The 17,208-nt window shown below is 37.7% G+C and overlaps 1 protein-coding gene across 1 annotated transcript in view; it reads left to right on the top strand.

Moving 5' to 3' along the window:
• The window catches only part of LOC100493061 (Putative ortholog of cGMP phosphodiesterase (Phosphodiesterase type 9), 1 of 1), a 49,610-nt gene that overhangs the window by 18,188 nt on the left and 14,214 nt on the right, over nt 1–17,208 (top strand). The window contains exons 10-17 of the mRNA XM_012966986.3: nt 2,383–2,469; nt 4,193–4,297; nt 5,645–5,727; nt 6,618–6,774; nt 9,437–9,550; nt 9,698–9,802; nt 14,664–14,792; nt 15,234–15,329. Of these exons, the coding sequence (XP_012822440.1) occupies nt 2,383–2,469; nt 4,193–4,297; nt 5,645–5,727; nt 6,618–6,774; nt 9,437–9,550; nt 9,698–9,802; nt 14,664–14,792; nt 15,234–15,329 (876 nt within the window). The remainder of the gene's footprint in view (nt 1–2,382; nt 2,470–4,192; nt 4,298–5,644; nt 5,728–6,617; nt 6,775–9,436; nt 9,551–9,697; nt 9,803–14,663; nt 14,793–15,233; nt 15,330–17,208) is intronic.

Here is a 17,208-nt window from a genome sequence, read left to right as displayed (position 1 = left end):
ATTCTTTTTGGCGCACAACAATTCTGTTGACGTGGGTGTCATTTCTTGGATTAATTTTTCCACAGCGAATTTTGTTGCTTAGTTTTAGTTGCTTAGTATTAACAGTGAATCCTTACACAACTCCAAATTTTTAACTATTAATCTAAAAAGGTTAACTTGAAAATATTGACTTAAAATAGGGAATAATTATTCCTGCAAAGAGAGTAGTTATTATATCTGGAATTAGGACAAAAAATTTAGCAAAGTCATCAATTGGTGTGAGATAATATTATAATCCTTTCAAATAGTTTAAAACAGGGGCTGTCCAACTGGAGACTAGTGTAATGGATGCAGACCTTTGAATGGTTTTTATAACCAAGAATAAACCCCAAATTTTCATATATCTTTATTTATGACTCTTTGTTTACCTTGGATGTCCCACAAACAAGTTTATGTTTAAGTTTATGATTTTCTAATAGGAAAGTTTTTGAATTCAAGAGCCAGACATCAGATAGTGACAGATCAGTTAGCGTTTCCACATTTGATTTACATACATGACTAAGGTGAAGCTCAAATTACGGCTGGGGCAAAAACCTTAGCAAGTCTGTAGAAAATTCAACTCTGGCAGATAGGTATCACTGTAGTCACAATTTAAAAATAAAAGATAATAATTGAAAACATGCCCTTTCAAGGTTATGAAGGAAACTGTGCTCATACAATATTTTTATTATATCAATATATTTTACACACATAATGAATAAATTACAATTTTTGCTGTAATTGCCTTATTTTAAAATGACTTTTAGTAAATTATTTCCTTGGAAACAGCCCAGTCCTGCCTTAAGACACTAGAGGGTTGATTCACTAAAGGTCGATAAGCGTTATTGCACGCTTTTTTGCGTTAAAATTGACGTGAAAAAAACTGCGCGATTCGCTAAAGTATTATCGCGTGCGTTGTCGCATATTGCATGTGTTAATTTACATGCTACCGCATTGAGTTAATTTGCACGCAGAAATAATACTAAAGCATGATTCACAAACACTTAGATGCGCTAAATATCGCATTACTCTATGCGGTAATTATATAAAAGTACAGTTCATGAGCTTTTGGCAATAAAATATGGACTTTGCAGTGTGATTTCTTCAAGTCTGTGTTGGCCCTAGAGTGATGTAGCATTCTAAAAAAGGACTGTAAAGTCCCAACTAGAGTAAAGCAGATAAGACAATATTTAATATTATGTGTTGTAGTCACAGGCTTTATTAACATATACACGGTTCCTAGATGTAGGCCTGATGGCACAGTGGTTAATATTGCTCTTGAGTGTCCTGTTCACAAGAACAGTTCTAGTCACCTATTGCATCCAATCAGAAGGAAGCACATCAGCAAACTGTGTGACTTTTATTACTATTTTTTAAAATCTATTATAGAAATATATTTAGAGCATTTGTTATGTCTATACTTTTAGGAGGTACAGTGTTGTAATCACTTTTTATTGTATACAGTGATGAATGAATTTGGGACATTTTACTTTAGCAAAACCAAGAAATTTAGCAAAAATGCATTGAATTCAATGGAAAGGAAAAATTATATAGCAAGATGTGTGAAAAGGTTTTTACCACAAACTGTACCAGGCAAAAAGTTTGCTCATCCATAACTATGTATTAGAATTATCACGTACTCCAATGTATACCCCAGCACTGTTCAGTAGAAGGGTGTATACATAAACATGCAAATACTGTTTGATAAGAGGGACCTGCTTCATAAAGCTTACAGCCTAAAAGAAAAATGATATGTAACAAAATATACTTCACTTGAAAACACCAACAAAAGAAAGATCTCAGTTGCAAATCATCCATATTGGTCAGGGGCAGGCCGAGCAGACTGGGCGCCCTAGGCAACCTTGCCCCTGCAACCTCCCTCCCCCCCCCCCCCCAACGTGTGCACACATGTGCAATGTTGTCATGGCATGACAAGCAACAGAGGCAATGACAAGGGAGCACAGACTTGGGGTAGGCAGGAGAGGTACCTGCCTGGCTCTCCCTCATCATTGCACCCTAGGCAGGTGTCTCTTTAGGCTATTATGCCACCCAATTGTCTACAATAAAGCTTCTTTGTTTTTATCTAATGCTGCCTGCTCATGGGATCTGGGAGTGCCTGCCATATGTATTGAAGTATTCAGGTGTCTCTTTCGCCTACCCCTAGTTCCGGCCCTGATATTAGTTCCCTCACAGCTATTTCTTGACTATTTACAATAGGTGTTTATGCACCTAAAAAGATGGATGGCACTGCCTTACTATTATAGTTTGTCCTTTTTTTATGATAAAAATATTCTGTGGAGAACGTCTGTAAAATGCTACTACCAGTTCATTGTTTAGTAACTTGTCACAATTATATGATCCTAGATGCTAAGCTGCCTGGAATTCATGTATCATGACCTTGGGCTTGTTCGAGAATTTAACATGAACCCTATAACTTTAAAACGTTGGTTGGTAAGTATAACCTAAGTTGGACTTAACAGTGCATGTGTCCTAATAACAACGTGATGTGTAAAGAGAACATGATAGGCATTTGGAAAAAACTCCTAAATTTAAAGGAGAGTGGGGCATTTTATTTCTGCAAAATTATTAGACAAGGAAGACCAATGGCAATGATATAATAAGTAACCTGCAGTTATGTCCTGCAGTTTATGTAAAGTTGTCAGGTGTTTCGCTAAATTGTTTCGTTCATATCAAATATCACATTTAAACTGTTTAAAGCACCAACAGGTGTAACAACTTCTTAGAATTATAAAGCTTTTTCAGTTGCAAACATGAAATATGTAGTATAGGAATGCACAAATGTATAAAATAAATAAGGAAGATGTTGTTTCGAATAGTTCTTCCTATAACATTCAATAGACCAATACAGGTCATTGGTTACTACTATTTTATGACCCAACTTTTTCTATAAGTGAGTAGTCTATTATTCATTTTTACAACAGAGATCCAGACATTATATTTAAGCCAATATTTTAGTAAATTTAACTGAGCCTTTCTAATCATGTTTAATTGCTCTGTTTTGTGATTGAGTATATAGCCGGATTCCTTGGCATAAGACAGGACAAGAATGCTGCTTATTTTACAGAGAGGAAGTGGAAACAGACGCATACGTTCTGTACCAGGAAATACACTCCCACATGCAAACACACTAGAAACTGCTAGGGAAATGTAATTTTAAAAAAAGCTACTGCGTTATAGTATAATAAAGCTTATTAAATAAATATTTTATTTCTGCACTACAAATACTACACTACAAATACGACCCCATTCATCCCGGTCCCCATTGCTCCGTGTGTGAGCAAAACTGCTGTACACGGTGCCTCTACATTTGTGCCGCCCTAGGCCCGGGCATTTTTTTCCTTTTTATGACTTTTATTACATTTCTCTGCATTTTTTCAAAAGCAAAGTAAAACACTTTATCCTAAACTGTACTGATTTTCATATATTTCACTTTGCTTTCATGAATGCTTTTTCAAGGACCTATAAAGTGTATTTCCCTGTTTGCTCATGTGCAGTAGAGTAAACCTGGCAGATCTACTGTACTGCACATGTGCAGAATGCCAAGTGCAAAGAAATGCTGGCGCAGCACTTAGGTAGCTTTTCCATGGGTCAGTGCTGTTTTTTCCTAACAGGAGCACCAGCCCAAGGAAAAACTATTTCAGTTTGGGGTGCCTAATATTTTGGCCTTGTAGCTCACATGCTCAGTGTGCTCTGAGCAGCTGTTGAAAAAGTTAAGCTTAGGGGTTGTCGCAAATTATCAACACAAAATGATGTTTTTCTGTCATATAAGCTGATGAGAAAAACATCATTTTGTGCTTGATAATTTGTGACGACTAAGCTTAACTTCTCAACAGCTGCTCAGAGCACACTGAGCATGTGAGTGTCACTGACACTCCTAACAAAATCCAAGATGGTGAGCTCCTGTGACAAGTTTGAAGGCCTGGATTATTACTACTATAGTGATGCTGAACCTTTAGGCTAGTGCAATAAATTAATTATCTAAAATATAACTTCTTTTAAATGTGGACACTAACCCTTCAAAACTCTTATAGGTACAAGTCATTTTATATGTTAGTCACGAGTTTCAGCTATTGTTAAAATGTAACAGATGTATCAGTGTAAAAAATCTCTAACTACTGATATTACAAAAGGTAATGTTTTTGTATGTTTTCAGTTGTGCATTCAGGAGAATTATCGGACCAACCCCTTCCATAATTTCCGCCATTGTTTCTGTGTGACACAGATGATGTACGGCATGATCCATCTCTGCAATTTGCAGGTCTGGTTTTAACATTATAATTATTACACAGCGGCTAGCCACCTGCGTGTTGCAATACACAACTTTGCTTGCTATTATCTTCCAATCTAAATAATCCTTATAAAACCCTCATTTGTGCCTACACTGCTCTGCTGTGTTGTAACCATGTCTGTTGTCAACAAAGGCTGTTCCATCGTTATTATGTATGTATCTGTACACACTTTTACTAGACATTTGCCTTACAAGTCTTACAATGTCACTTTTTAAATATATATGTCAGCTTGTGTATGTGTCTATTTATATTCTTTTGTGTATGCCATTAAATCTGTGTTTTTGTGTAAATGTAGGGCAAATGCTAGACAAAATAAGCCCAATTTTTAATATGTGCGTTCTTCCCAGCTAATGTTTTACTGTAAGCCCTGGTATTCTCTATCAACCTTCAGCAACTATACAACTATATAACAAGATCATTCTCCTGCCAAGTGGACCTTCTATATGGCTGCGTGGCACATGACTATAAATAAATATGAGAGTCTGTATATTTGGCAGTTGTGGGTACAATGCCAAAAGAAAGCTTTTGACCCAGTTATCCTTGTTTTTGCAATTTTTTACATTTAATTCATCAAATCTTTTTGTCAGGTCTAATAATATGTAAATGCAACCTGAGTAAAAATGATCCCAATATTTTCTGCAATTTCGCAAGGTTTAAAAAAGGACTGAAAAAGGTCTGAAAAATGAATTGCCCCTTACTTTTATTCAGTCGTTTAATTAGAGAAAGCTGGGTCAAGGAAGAAAGGGCATAAAACAGACTCTAAAGAAGAGACAAGCAAATAGCATGCAACAATGTGAGAGATGAATTATGAGACACTGGAGTAGAGGGTTGTGTGTGTGCCCTAAGTCTCTTGGGCACCAACCTTGCCCCTGGTCTATATGCCTATGGATAAGTGTGTGTTTATGTATAAGTGTCTGTTTTTTGGGTATGTCAGAGTGTATCTCTGTATGTGAAAGTCTAGTGTCAATGTTTGTATATGTCTGCATGATGTCTGTATATACAGTATACAGATTAATAGATAAAGATACATATACCAGGCCTTATTTTTCAATTTTATCCCAGTTAGGGGAAATGTGTTCCGGATCTGAAGTTTTTAAATATCCTTGCTATGAACTTAACTATATTTGCAGGTGAGAGCTGGTCTATAGGCATATATGGTCAAATACAGCTACACAGTCGTTGTTCCGTTCCAGCCACCTCTCCACTATGTTGTTGCTGTCAAAAATGTTTTTAAACTTCAAGCCTGTAAACACACCTGTTTATTTATTTGTTATATGAATAAGTTTACCCTTCTCTGTCTGTTTTTATCCCCAAAGGAAAAGATGTCCCTGATTGAGTTAGGGGTCCTGATGACTTCTGCTGTTTGTCATGATCTAGATCATCCTGGCTACAACAACACGTCAGTAATTTAACCTTTTGACTTAAATGGCATTAGGTTTAGATAGACAGAGACACATGGAGAGATTGTGCTTGTGTATATAACATGTGCACCCTTCATGCATGTTTATACTGTAGAAGGAGCAACAGCTAATGCATGGCTTTCCAGAGTCCTGTACTTAATGCTTGTTTAGACCTGTTGTTCAGGACAAGACACTCGGTGGCTTGCACCTAATATCTGACTTTTTTTATATAAAGGCACTGAACTCAGGTTGCTAAAGGAATTTGATTGCCTTGGGCTAGTACAGAACCCCAAACATAATGCACAACATTTCTAGCCTGATCTTTAGTTAAAGGAGAAGAAAAGGCTAAGTCACTTGGGGGTGCCAAAATGTTAGGCACCCCCAAGTGACTTAAATTGCTTACCTTTTACCCTGGGCTGGTGCCCCTGTTAGGAGAGAACCTTCCTGTTTTGTGCGAGCACATGCGCAGCAGAGTGAAACGCCGAACTTTAACAAGAAAGTCAGCTTTTCACTCTACTGTGCATGCGACGGCCCAGGGATTTCGCCGGCAGGAGAAAGAGGAAGAAGGAAGCGATCGCGACAGGTACCCCAGGCTGGTGCAGTTTTCTCCTAACAGGGGCACCAGTCCGGGGTACAAGGTAAGCGATTAAAGTCACTTGGGGGTGCCTAACATTTTAAGGTTTAGCTCTCTTTTAACCAGTGAAAACATAAAAACTAATACAAATCCTTACAGTCTACTATTTAAATATTGTGGCAAGCCACTACAAAGCTGAAAAACCATAATCTTCCACACACACCCCCATCCTAAGACACCATATTTGCTTCTTCTTCATTTTTTATTCATTTGTTCAAGTTTTCAGTAATACCTATGTCTATCATTGCTTATTAGGTATCAGATTAATGCACACACAGAACTCGCAATCAGGTACAATGACATGTCGCCTTTGGAAAATCACCACTGTGCTGTGGCCTTCCAGATTCTTGCTCAACCAGAAAACAACATTTTCGCTAATATTACACCAGAACTCTTCAAACAGATCAGACAGGTGGAGTGACATTTAGTATTATTGTGGAAAGCATACATGCAAAAGAAGGGCAGGTTACTATTGGAAAAGCAGAAGTCGTTCTTGGGAATGATCATATTTATTGTATGTACTAACTGATAGTCTAAAAGGCCAGCCATTTCTGAGGCATATGTTAAGGATTTAACTATAATATGGTAAAGGCTTTATTGACAATATAGCAGTTAAAATGCAATATATATTCTGTAACTGAGAATGTGAAAGACAAAGAGGCATACCTGTATGTGCTTTTTCACTTTATACACATGATATTGCAATCAACAAACATCTAATAGATTCTATTAATTACTAGCATAGTAATAAAGATCATAGGGCTCATTAGACCACAAGTAGTGAAAAGTGATCCAGGTGCATTTCGCTACAAAAAAAACATCCATAGACTGTATCCAATGTATTGTGCAAATTTTTGGCTCAAGCGAAATGGGACAGATTCTCTGATCACTATACACAAGTGCAGTGAGCAAAGTGTGATTTTGAGCACAATCACTTTTTTTTTGCCTTAATGCAGCATTTCTTCCAAGAATTCAAGTGTTGAGGTTGCAAGATGGCGTTATGCCTGTCACAATTGTGTCCATCAAAATTAATGTACCGTATATACTCGAGTATAAGCCGAGTTTTCCAGCACTCAAAATGTGCTCAAAAAGGAATCCTCGGCTTATACTCGAGGCAAGTAGTAAGTGCACTTACATGTCTGAGCATCGAGCACTGAGCAGGCACAGCACACACACCCCGAGCCGTACCGATAATGTACACACGTCGGCCGCACCCAACCCCCCCCCCGTGTGATGCGCCGCTCACAACCGAGAATGTAAGCACGGCACGTCGGCCCCGTGAAGCTCCGCCCAGAACAGAGAACGTACGCTCGGCACGTCGCCCCCGTGCGATTCGCTGGCCCGTACCGAGATTGTACAAACGCCGCCCGCCCCCAAGCGATGTCGCGAGTGAACTCATGGCACTCCATGCGCACCTTTCATCCCCGGTTCCGAGAATGGACAGATAGCACGTTAGGCGTCCCGGCACCCAAGGTCTGAACAACCCCAGGGTACAAATTCAACACGCAAATGGTACAAACGCAATGGCACTGTCCTGCCAGAACTCATGGCAGACAAAAACTTTGCTATGCAGGTAAGAGACAAGTACCCGTTATTTTAAGTTTATTGGAATAAGCACGATAAATGTATGCTGTATTTCTGACCCCTCCATACATATCAGCTAGCTGGCACCACTGCCAGGTGGGCACAGGCCAGAGTCCCACACCTGAACCTGTTAGGTTGTTAGAGGATGCTGGTTGTAGTTCAGTAATGGCTGTAGGAAGGATAAAGGATTGCAAACACAGCCCTGATCTGCAGTATTGTGTGTGGGCAGGACAGGTTGCAGTTCCGTCAGCGACTAGATGTAAAATTCCTAATGTGATATTTTATGGCCAGCAATCAAAGTCATTTGTATAGCAGCAGCAGGAATAGCCTCCACCCGCTATTAACTACCAAAAGTGATTAATAAAGTAACAGAAGCAGTGGACTCTGCCAACTAACAAGTATGGAGACCCAGTTAAAGCAAATTGCTCATCTATATAGATCACTTGACCACACCTCTTTTTTGTCTACATCTGTCCAGTTGATGATGACCCCTGTGGCTCCATAAAGTAGAGTAAGTCCTGTGCCAGCTGGTCAGAGTTACATTAGCAGCTTAATGCTGTTCTGGCCAGAGAATGTATTCATGTAACAAGTGCCGGTGATTTACACTAATTAGTCCATTTGAGTGTCCTTTTAATAAAAAATGTATTGAAACTTAGCAGTAGCGGCTTCATTTCCCACCCTAGGCTTATACTCGAGTCAATACGTTTTTCCAGTTTTCTTAGGTAAAATTAGGTACCTCGGCTTATATTCGGATCGGCTTATACTCGAGTATATACGGTAATTGCGTTTTGGAATGACTGTGGGGAAATGTGCGCAAGCGCATATCTGCTTGTGCGCATAAATGACCCCTCAAGTGAGAAAAAACTCCCATTGATTTCAATGCACTTTGCTTGGAAAAAATTGCAGTGAAAAAAAGCCCATCCATTTTGCAAATTTTTAGCTGTTTTGTAAATGTTTCTGATTTTATAAATTTTTCCCCGAAGCAAAACTGAACAGATTCACTAATCACTAAATATTCAGTGGAAAAATCTATTAAAGTGGAGTGACCAGATCACTTGAAAATTCAGGGATATGTCTAATAAATACACGTTGCAGGGCAGCATTGATTGCATTTAAAATAAACTGCAAGCAGCTCAGCCCTGTTAGCTGGATTTTTTATGTGTCCTTGAATTTTCAAGTAATCTGGTCAAGCTACATGGAAGTCTATGATTTTTGGCATAAATTCCAGCATAATATGAGTTACGTACTGTTATAAATATCACATCTATATGGCCAATAGATCAGAAGTACTACTAAATACACTCCTTTTTACATGGCAGTTAAATATGAAAAGCACAACAGATGAGTGCATTTCTGCCCTTTTTTTAGGTCTTTATAAATATGGTTCGTAGTATTCAGTATGAGCTAATATGATGATATCTTTGACTAATTTCATATCCATGTATTGAGGCAGTTGTGAATGCTAATTTTATTAATTACTTATTTTTCAGTCAATAATTCGCCTGATTTTAGCAACAGACATGGCCCGCCATGGGGAGATTTTAGAGTCCTTTAAGAAAGTCCTTCCGAACTTTGACTTTAGTAATGAAGATCATGTAAAAACTGTGAGTATGTCAATTACAACAGAAGAGAATTTTTAAAGATTATTTTGTTTCAGTTATCCATATCATCATTCCAAGAATAGAATTCTTTTTATCTGTTATACTTTTTAAATTACAACCTGTCAGTTTGTTCTCATATATGACCTTTAGCTACAGATGGTGCTGATAAAATGCTGTGATATCTCCAATGAAGTTCGTCCCACCAAAGTTGCAGAGCCTTGGGTTGACTGTTTATTGGAGGAGTATTTTATGCAGGTAATGTAACATTTGTAGCTGTGTGGATAGCACATAATGGTTATGCAATACTGGGGTTCTGAGTTTGAGCCCAGCCAGGGCTCCCTGTGTCTGTGTGAGTTTCCTCCCACACCAAAAAATATACAGTCAGGTTTATTGGTTCCTAGTGTGTGTGTGTGTGTGTGTGTGTGTGTGTGTGAAAGTGATAGGCAGCTTAAATGGTAATCTCCACTGGGGAAGAGACTAATGTGAAAGATTTATAAAGAATTAAAGGAGAAGGGAAGACTAAGTCACTTGAGTGTGCCAAAATGTTAGGCACCCCCAAATGACTTTAATCGCTTACCTTGTACACCAGGCTGGTGCCCCTGTTAAGAGAGGACAGCACCAGCCCGGGGTACCTGCGAGCGTTTCCTTCTTCCGTGTTGACGCGCTGCGCATGCACATTAGAGTGAAAAGGCGAACTTTAACAACAAAGTCGGCCTCTCACTCTAATGCGCATGCGCCGGCCCAGTGAATTCGCCTCAGAAGAAACTCGGAAGAAGGAAGCCATCGCTACAGGTACCCCAGTGCGGTTTTCTCCTAACAGGGGCACTAGCCTGGGGTACAAGGTAAGCAATTTAAGTCACTTGGGGGTGCCTAACATTTTGGCACCCCCAAGTGACTTAGCCTTTCCTTCTTCTTTAAGTGCTGTGCAAATGTGCCGGTGCTATAACAATACCAGGAAATAAATAAAGAAATAAAAACACAGCACCAGTGCAGCATTGTGTCATGTAAAGGTACTATGCAGTTAAGAATTTAGTGCCAATGGACAAGCAGAGAACCCTGTCCAATATATGGCATATAATGCACAATATGGCACCATATTGTAATACTTCATTTGCTTCTATACATTGAAAACCTTATAAGCTCATACCCACCTATCAAATTACAAAATGCAACTGATTGTTCATTACCCAAATATAGAATTGTATAGTATTTCAGTACTCGGACACTCCATTAGTGCTTCTCTCGTGTACTCTTAGTAATTCTTATGTGTTCCTTTTACACAGAAAAAGTATTGATATCAACAATGATTCGCTGCTGCCCAGTGGCTGATACCTTTTATCATACAATGTAGGCATGCAAAAAAAATCATGGCAATCTTAAAGCAGATTTTATAGGTAAAATAATAATAGCATATTCAAAAGCTTGTTTTGTGACAAAATGTTATTTTTTCAGGGAATTTTGTTCCCCCTTAATGGAGAAGGATCGCTTGTAATGAGAGATGTTTCTGGAAGTCGCTAAATATCAAAATGTGTGGTCAGCTTTTTTTGCTGGCAGCAAACTATTTCCATAGACAGAAATGATAACTTAAAACTTTATATTAAAACTGAATATCACTGACTGACTTCCTGGTTTCCTCAACCTAAAAAAATGTCTGAAGTTACTCACAAAACCTCACACCCGCAAACACAATCCTCAATGAATCAAAAATTAGAATGCTGTAAGCCCAGCTTCCAGTTCAGGAAAGCACTCTTCTGATTGGTAGATAATAAAAGTTGCAGCCACACAACCACTGTTGGAAAAGTGTACCTAACTGCTTAATAAATGTTTTTTTATAGAAGTACTATGAGAACCGTGTGTAATGACACATAGACAGTTGGTTGAATGGAAGAATGTCACATGGAGGGTTACAATAGGTCTTGTTAGGGAGCAGGAAAGGAAGAAAGTTATGTAGCATAAAGCAATTGCAGGGGGAAGAAATTATACATTGCAAAAGGGGGGGGGGGTTGGAATAGTCTACAGGAAAGAGGGATAATGAGAATGGCACATATGGAGAAATAAGGAGAAGACAGGGGGAGCATATGAAACACGGAGAAAAAAATAAAAGGGAAGGGAAGAAATGGCACACCTGAAGCAAGAAGGAGAGAAACAATGACACATGGGAAATGAAATACACAGTTTGCATGGCACATGGGAAGGGTTATTGAAAAGAGGCACATGGAATGAAAACAAATGGAACACATGGAAAGAAGGGAAAGTAGGAAACAAAGTAGGCACAGCAATGGAGTAATAAGTACCATCTGGGGAAAGAAAGGATAAGGAAGTGAGAATAAAAAATGAGAAACTGAGCCAGAATATTATCTGGAGAGAAAAGAGTTGAAAACAGATAGGAGAAGCAGAAATATTGGTTTGTAGAAAAGGCCAACTAAAACAGAAGAGTGAAAAACCTAGAAAGGAAAATGAACAGTAAAGAAAAGACTTATAAGGGTACTGGAGAATAAAACAAGGAGTTAATAAAGATAGCACTGGAAATTTAAGTTGTATGCTATGCCTGCTACTAGTTAGTTGCTTTCATAACTCTGAAATAACTCTGACATAACTCTTTTCTTGACTGCAGTAGGAAGGGCGGTGAAAGGGCTCTGGGGACATCAGAAAAAGCACACAAAAAAGTAGTACAAATGTACAATACAGTGGTGTGAAAACCTGATTTCTTATTCTTTTGCATGTTTGTCACACAAAATGTTTCTGATCATCAAACACATTTAACTATTAGTCAAAGATAACACAAGTAAACACAAAATGCAGTTTTTAAATGAGGGTTTTTATTATTTAGGGAGAAAAAGAATCAAAACCTACATGGCCCTGTGTGAAAAAGTAAACCTAATAACTGGTTGGGCCACCCTTAGCAGCAATAACTGCAATCAAGCATTTGTGATAACTTGCAACAAGTCTTTTACAGCGCTCTGGAGGAATTTTGGCCCACTCATCTTTGCAGAATTGTTGTAATTCAGCTTTATTTGAGGGTTTTCTAGCATGAACCGCCTTTTTAAGGTCATGCCACAACATCTCAATAGGAGTCAGGTCAGGACTTTGACTAGGCCACTCCAAAGTCTTCATTTTGTTTTTCTTCAGCCATTCAGAGGTGGATTTGCTGGTGTGTTTTGGGTCATTGTCCTGCTGCAGCACCCAAGATCGCTTCAGCTTGAGTTGACGAACAGATGGCCGGACATTCTCCTTCGGGATTTTTTGGTAGACAGTAGAATTCATGGTTCCATCTATCACAGCAAGCCTTCCAGGTCCTGAAGCAGCAAAACAACCCCAGACCATCACACTACCACCACAATATTTTACTGTTGGTATGATGTTCTTTTTCTGAAATGCTGTGTTACTTTTACGCCAGATGTAACAGGACACGCACCTTCCAGAAAGTTCTTTTGTCTCCTCGGTCCACAAGGTATTTTCCCAAAAAGTCTTGGCAATCATTGAGATGTTTTTTAGCAAAATTGAGACGAGCCTTAATGTTCTTTTTGCTTAAAAGTGGTTTGCGCCTTGGAAATCTGCCATGCAGGCCGTTTTTGCCCAGTCTCTTTCTTATGGTGGAGTCGTGAACACTGACCTTAATTGAGGCAAGTGAGGCCTGCAGTTCTTTAGATGTTGTCCTGGGGTCTTTTGTGGCCTCTCGGATGAGTTGTCTCTGCGCTCTTGGGGTAATTTTGGTCGGCCGGCCACTCCTGGGAAGGTTCACCACTGTTCCATGTTTTTGCCATTTGTGGATAATGGCTCTCACTGTGGTTCGCTGGAGTCCCAAAGCTTTAGAAATGGCTTTATAACCGTTACCAGACTGATAGATCTCAATTACTTTTGTTCTCATTTGTTTCTGAATTTCTTTGGATCTTGGCATGATGTCTAGCTTTTGAGCTGCTTTTGGTCTACTTCTCTGTGTCAGGTAGCTCCTATTTGAGTGATTTCTTGATTGAAACAGGTGTGGCAGTAATCAGGCCGGGGGTGACTACAGAAATTGAACTCAGGTGTGATAAACCACAGTTATTTTTTTAACAAGGGGGGCAATCACTTTTTCACACAGGGCCATGTAGATTTGGAGTTTTTTTTCTCCCTTAATAACGTAAACCTTCATTTAAAAACTGCATTTTGTGTTCAATTATGTTATCTTTGACTAATAGTTAACGGTTTTTGATGAGCAGAAACATTTAAGTGTGACAAACATGCAAAAGAATAAGAAATCAGGAAGGGGGCAAATAGTTTTTCACACCACTGTATAAGAGTAACAACAGACATCTGGACTGTGTCATTGTCTAGATGAGCCCTGAATGCAGTTTAAACTATGACAGAGGAAGCGTTAATGCCAATAATATTTCAAATAGATAGCTTACTGTGTCCTTCTTTTCCTTGATTTTTTATAATTTGAAAAACATTACCCCAATAGATTACAATGCTCTACAAATGCTCTTTTTTTTTTTTTATAAGACTTTGACCCCCCCCATCCACTGAATGTCTCAGAAATTAAATAAAGAGTATGTAATGCCAGAAAATATGCATTCATACATAATAGCCTTGAGAAGAATAGCTGTAATCTTTATTTTTTTAACTGAGCTATCATAATACTATTATAATGTTGTGTAATGTTACAATATTAGGGATGCAATGTCAAAACAGCAAGATTCTAACAATACAATACACAAGATTTTATTTATATATTATATATAATAAAAATAACTTACATACCCTAACCAGACATATATAACCTGACATATATTAGGACAGAACAAAACCTCATAGTGTTTCATGGCCCTTGGTCTCATACGGATGGTGACAAAACATGTTTGTGACTATTATCATTTGTAATCATCACAGGCAATTGTTGAAGAACTAATGTAAACTTTTGGCACACTTTCTTTAGTCAGAATCAATTTAATAAGGAAACTAAAGACAGTCCTCTGAAAGATGTAAAATAAAAACCGAACTTTCTTTAGTTTTCCTAATTAAATTGAATCTGGCTTAGTATAAGTTATTTAGCTCACATAGAGTCAAATATATTTTTGCTATTGTCTTCACAAATGCTAATCCATCCACTGTCTGTCATGCTGAATTATTTCTATAGAGTGATCGTGAAAAATCGGAGGGACTTCCAGTCACACCCTTCATGGATCGTGATAAAGTCACTAAACCCAAAGCACAGATTGGATTTATTAAGTTTGTCCTGATACCAATGTTTGAATCAGTGATGAAGGTATGAAAACCTCATTTATTTAACTCTACGCAAAGCAATAGCTAAAATCAATTACAAATGCAGAGTGATTCATGCTTGATAGCGTTATAGCAGTCATTTTGTTTTAATGTAAAATACTAAGATTACCTGGTAGAAATAATACTGTTTTAGGTGTTTATAAAACCCTGGTGGTATATGCCCCTTAAATAAATGCTTCAACAATTTAGGCTGAATTTGAAAAAAAAAGAAAAATTTGAATTTGAAAAAAAAAAATTTGAAAAAGAAAAGCATTGACAAATTAACAATCATCTGTGAATTTCCCATTATTTTTTTCCCTGCAGTTAAAAATGTAAATGTAGTATTAAGCTAAAATAAGGAAATAACGCTTTCTGTAGATGTTGAATATTACATTTTAGTTAGTCTGTATGAATATCAGTATTAATCATTTCATTCTGATGGCAGCTCTTTCCTCATATAGAAGAGGTTATGGTTTTACCTTTACGAGAAGCAAGGGATCATTACGAGGAGCTGATGGAAATTGAGGAAGCATTGGCTGAAGTAAGTAAAGATATATAATTGAATTAACAGAGGTAAAAATGACATGATTTTCTTAAATAAAATATTTCTCATTCCTTGGATTAACACCACAAAATGTTGCTTTATTTTGAATTTGCTCATATATATATATATATATATATATATATATATATATATATATATATATATATATATATATATATATATATATATATATATATATATATATATATATATATATATATATATATATATATATATATATATATATATATATACACACACACACAAAAGCCACAAATACCTGTAAATACTAAGTTCCCTAAGTGCTTAGTGGTGTAATTTTTGTAAAATTACTCACACATTTGTGTATTTTAAAAAATAATGTACCCCCTTGTTGTAAAATATAAGGATATTAGAAGTCACTTTGGCATTCTATCACCTGTATTAAATCACTGGCTGCAGCTTGTTCCTTTATATGGTCATGAACCCCCCAATGGCCCCCGCCACAGCCTTAACACACCTCCCCACAGGGCCCCACCCGTCCTTCCCCGCTCCCCCCAAGCGAGTTAATGAAACTTACCTGCTGCGGTTCGGGGGCCCTACGGGCATTGGGTCTGGGCTCCCGGGGTCGACATTGGTAATGAAACTCCTCTGTGACTTATAATATCCTTGTATTTAATAATAGGGTTGCAGTATTCTCTAGATAAATATTTATATTAAGCTTCCCCCTTTAGAATTTGACATCTGATAGAAATAAACATAGCGGATGTTCAGTTCCCGCCAGGATACTCTCTGTAATGTTGCTGTATGTCCTTTTAGTCTGTTTTTAGAGTACTCCTTCCACACTCCAAAACATACAGGAAGATTAACTGCCCATAGCGTATGTGAAAATGCTGTGGAATATTTTGGCATAACCTAAAGGATAATAATAATCATACTTTCCATGGTTTGTGAGCACTTGGCAATGCTATGGGGTGCCTTCCACACACAGTTTTGCGTAGTTTGATATAGAACCATATCCCATCATTAAGAGCTACTTTAGCACAAACTCCATTTTACTCTGTATTCCAGCAGATGTCACCCTTGGACTTTATAGTAACACAACATTTTTCCAACTAAATATATTGAAGGTTGGAGGGAACGAAAGTTTTCAAATCTTTGAACAACATGGAGACCCATTTTTGACAATGTATTGGCTAAAGATAAGAAACACTAATAAAAATTGGAGTTAAAATATTATTTCGTAAAATAATGAGAGATAGATTATTTTTGCACTATAGAAAATAGTTTACAACCTACAAACATGCATAAAGCATATTTAATTCTCTATATTGTGTGGAAAAAAATGTCTGTAACTGGAGCTTTAAGGGGTCGGACTGATAGACAGAGTCCTATGTAAAAGTCTCTCTGTTGAATAGTTTCTAATCAAATGCTTGTCTAGGCTACTGATGGCTATTACCCTTTATGCTCACTTTTTATATTCTGTGAGGATTTGCCCAAGGGCCAATGTAGGATGTACTCCTCACACAGTTCGCTATAAATTCTATAAGAGCTTACCATAATGTTATGAATTCAATTTTACTACAGAATTTCACTTTGTATTCCAGCAGATGTCACTCTTGCACAACAGCATCTTAGCATTTTAAAGAATGGCTTTATTGGAGGTTTAAGGAAAAAAAGTTTTCAAATCATTGCAAAACAGAGACATGTACCGTATTTTTCGCCCTATAAGACGCTCCAGAATATAAAACGCACCCAATTTTAAAGGAGGAAAATCTAGAAAAAAAAGATTCTGAACCAAATACTGTAGTAAAATATATCAACTGTATAAAGTTAATTGTCTCTGGGCTCGCACATAATGAGGCTTCCCCCAGGCCCCCCCCCCCAAGCATCCTTC

The sequence above is a fragment of the Xenopus tropicalis genome, chromosome 7 (genome assembly GCF_000004195.4).
Source record: "Xenopus tropicalis strain Nigerian chromosome 7, UCB_Xtro_10.0, whole genome shotgun sequence".
Lineage (NCBI taxonomy): Eukaryota > Metazoa > Chordata > Amphibia > Anura > Pipidae > Xenopus > Xenopus tropicalis.
Note: the sequence above shows the minus strand (reverse complement) of the source record. Positions and strands in the feature narration are given on the sequence as shown.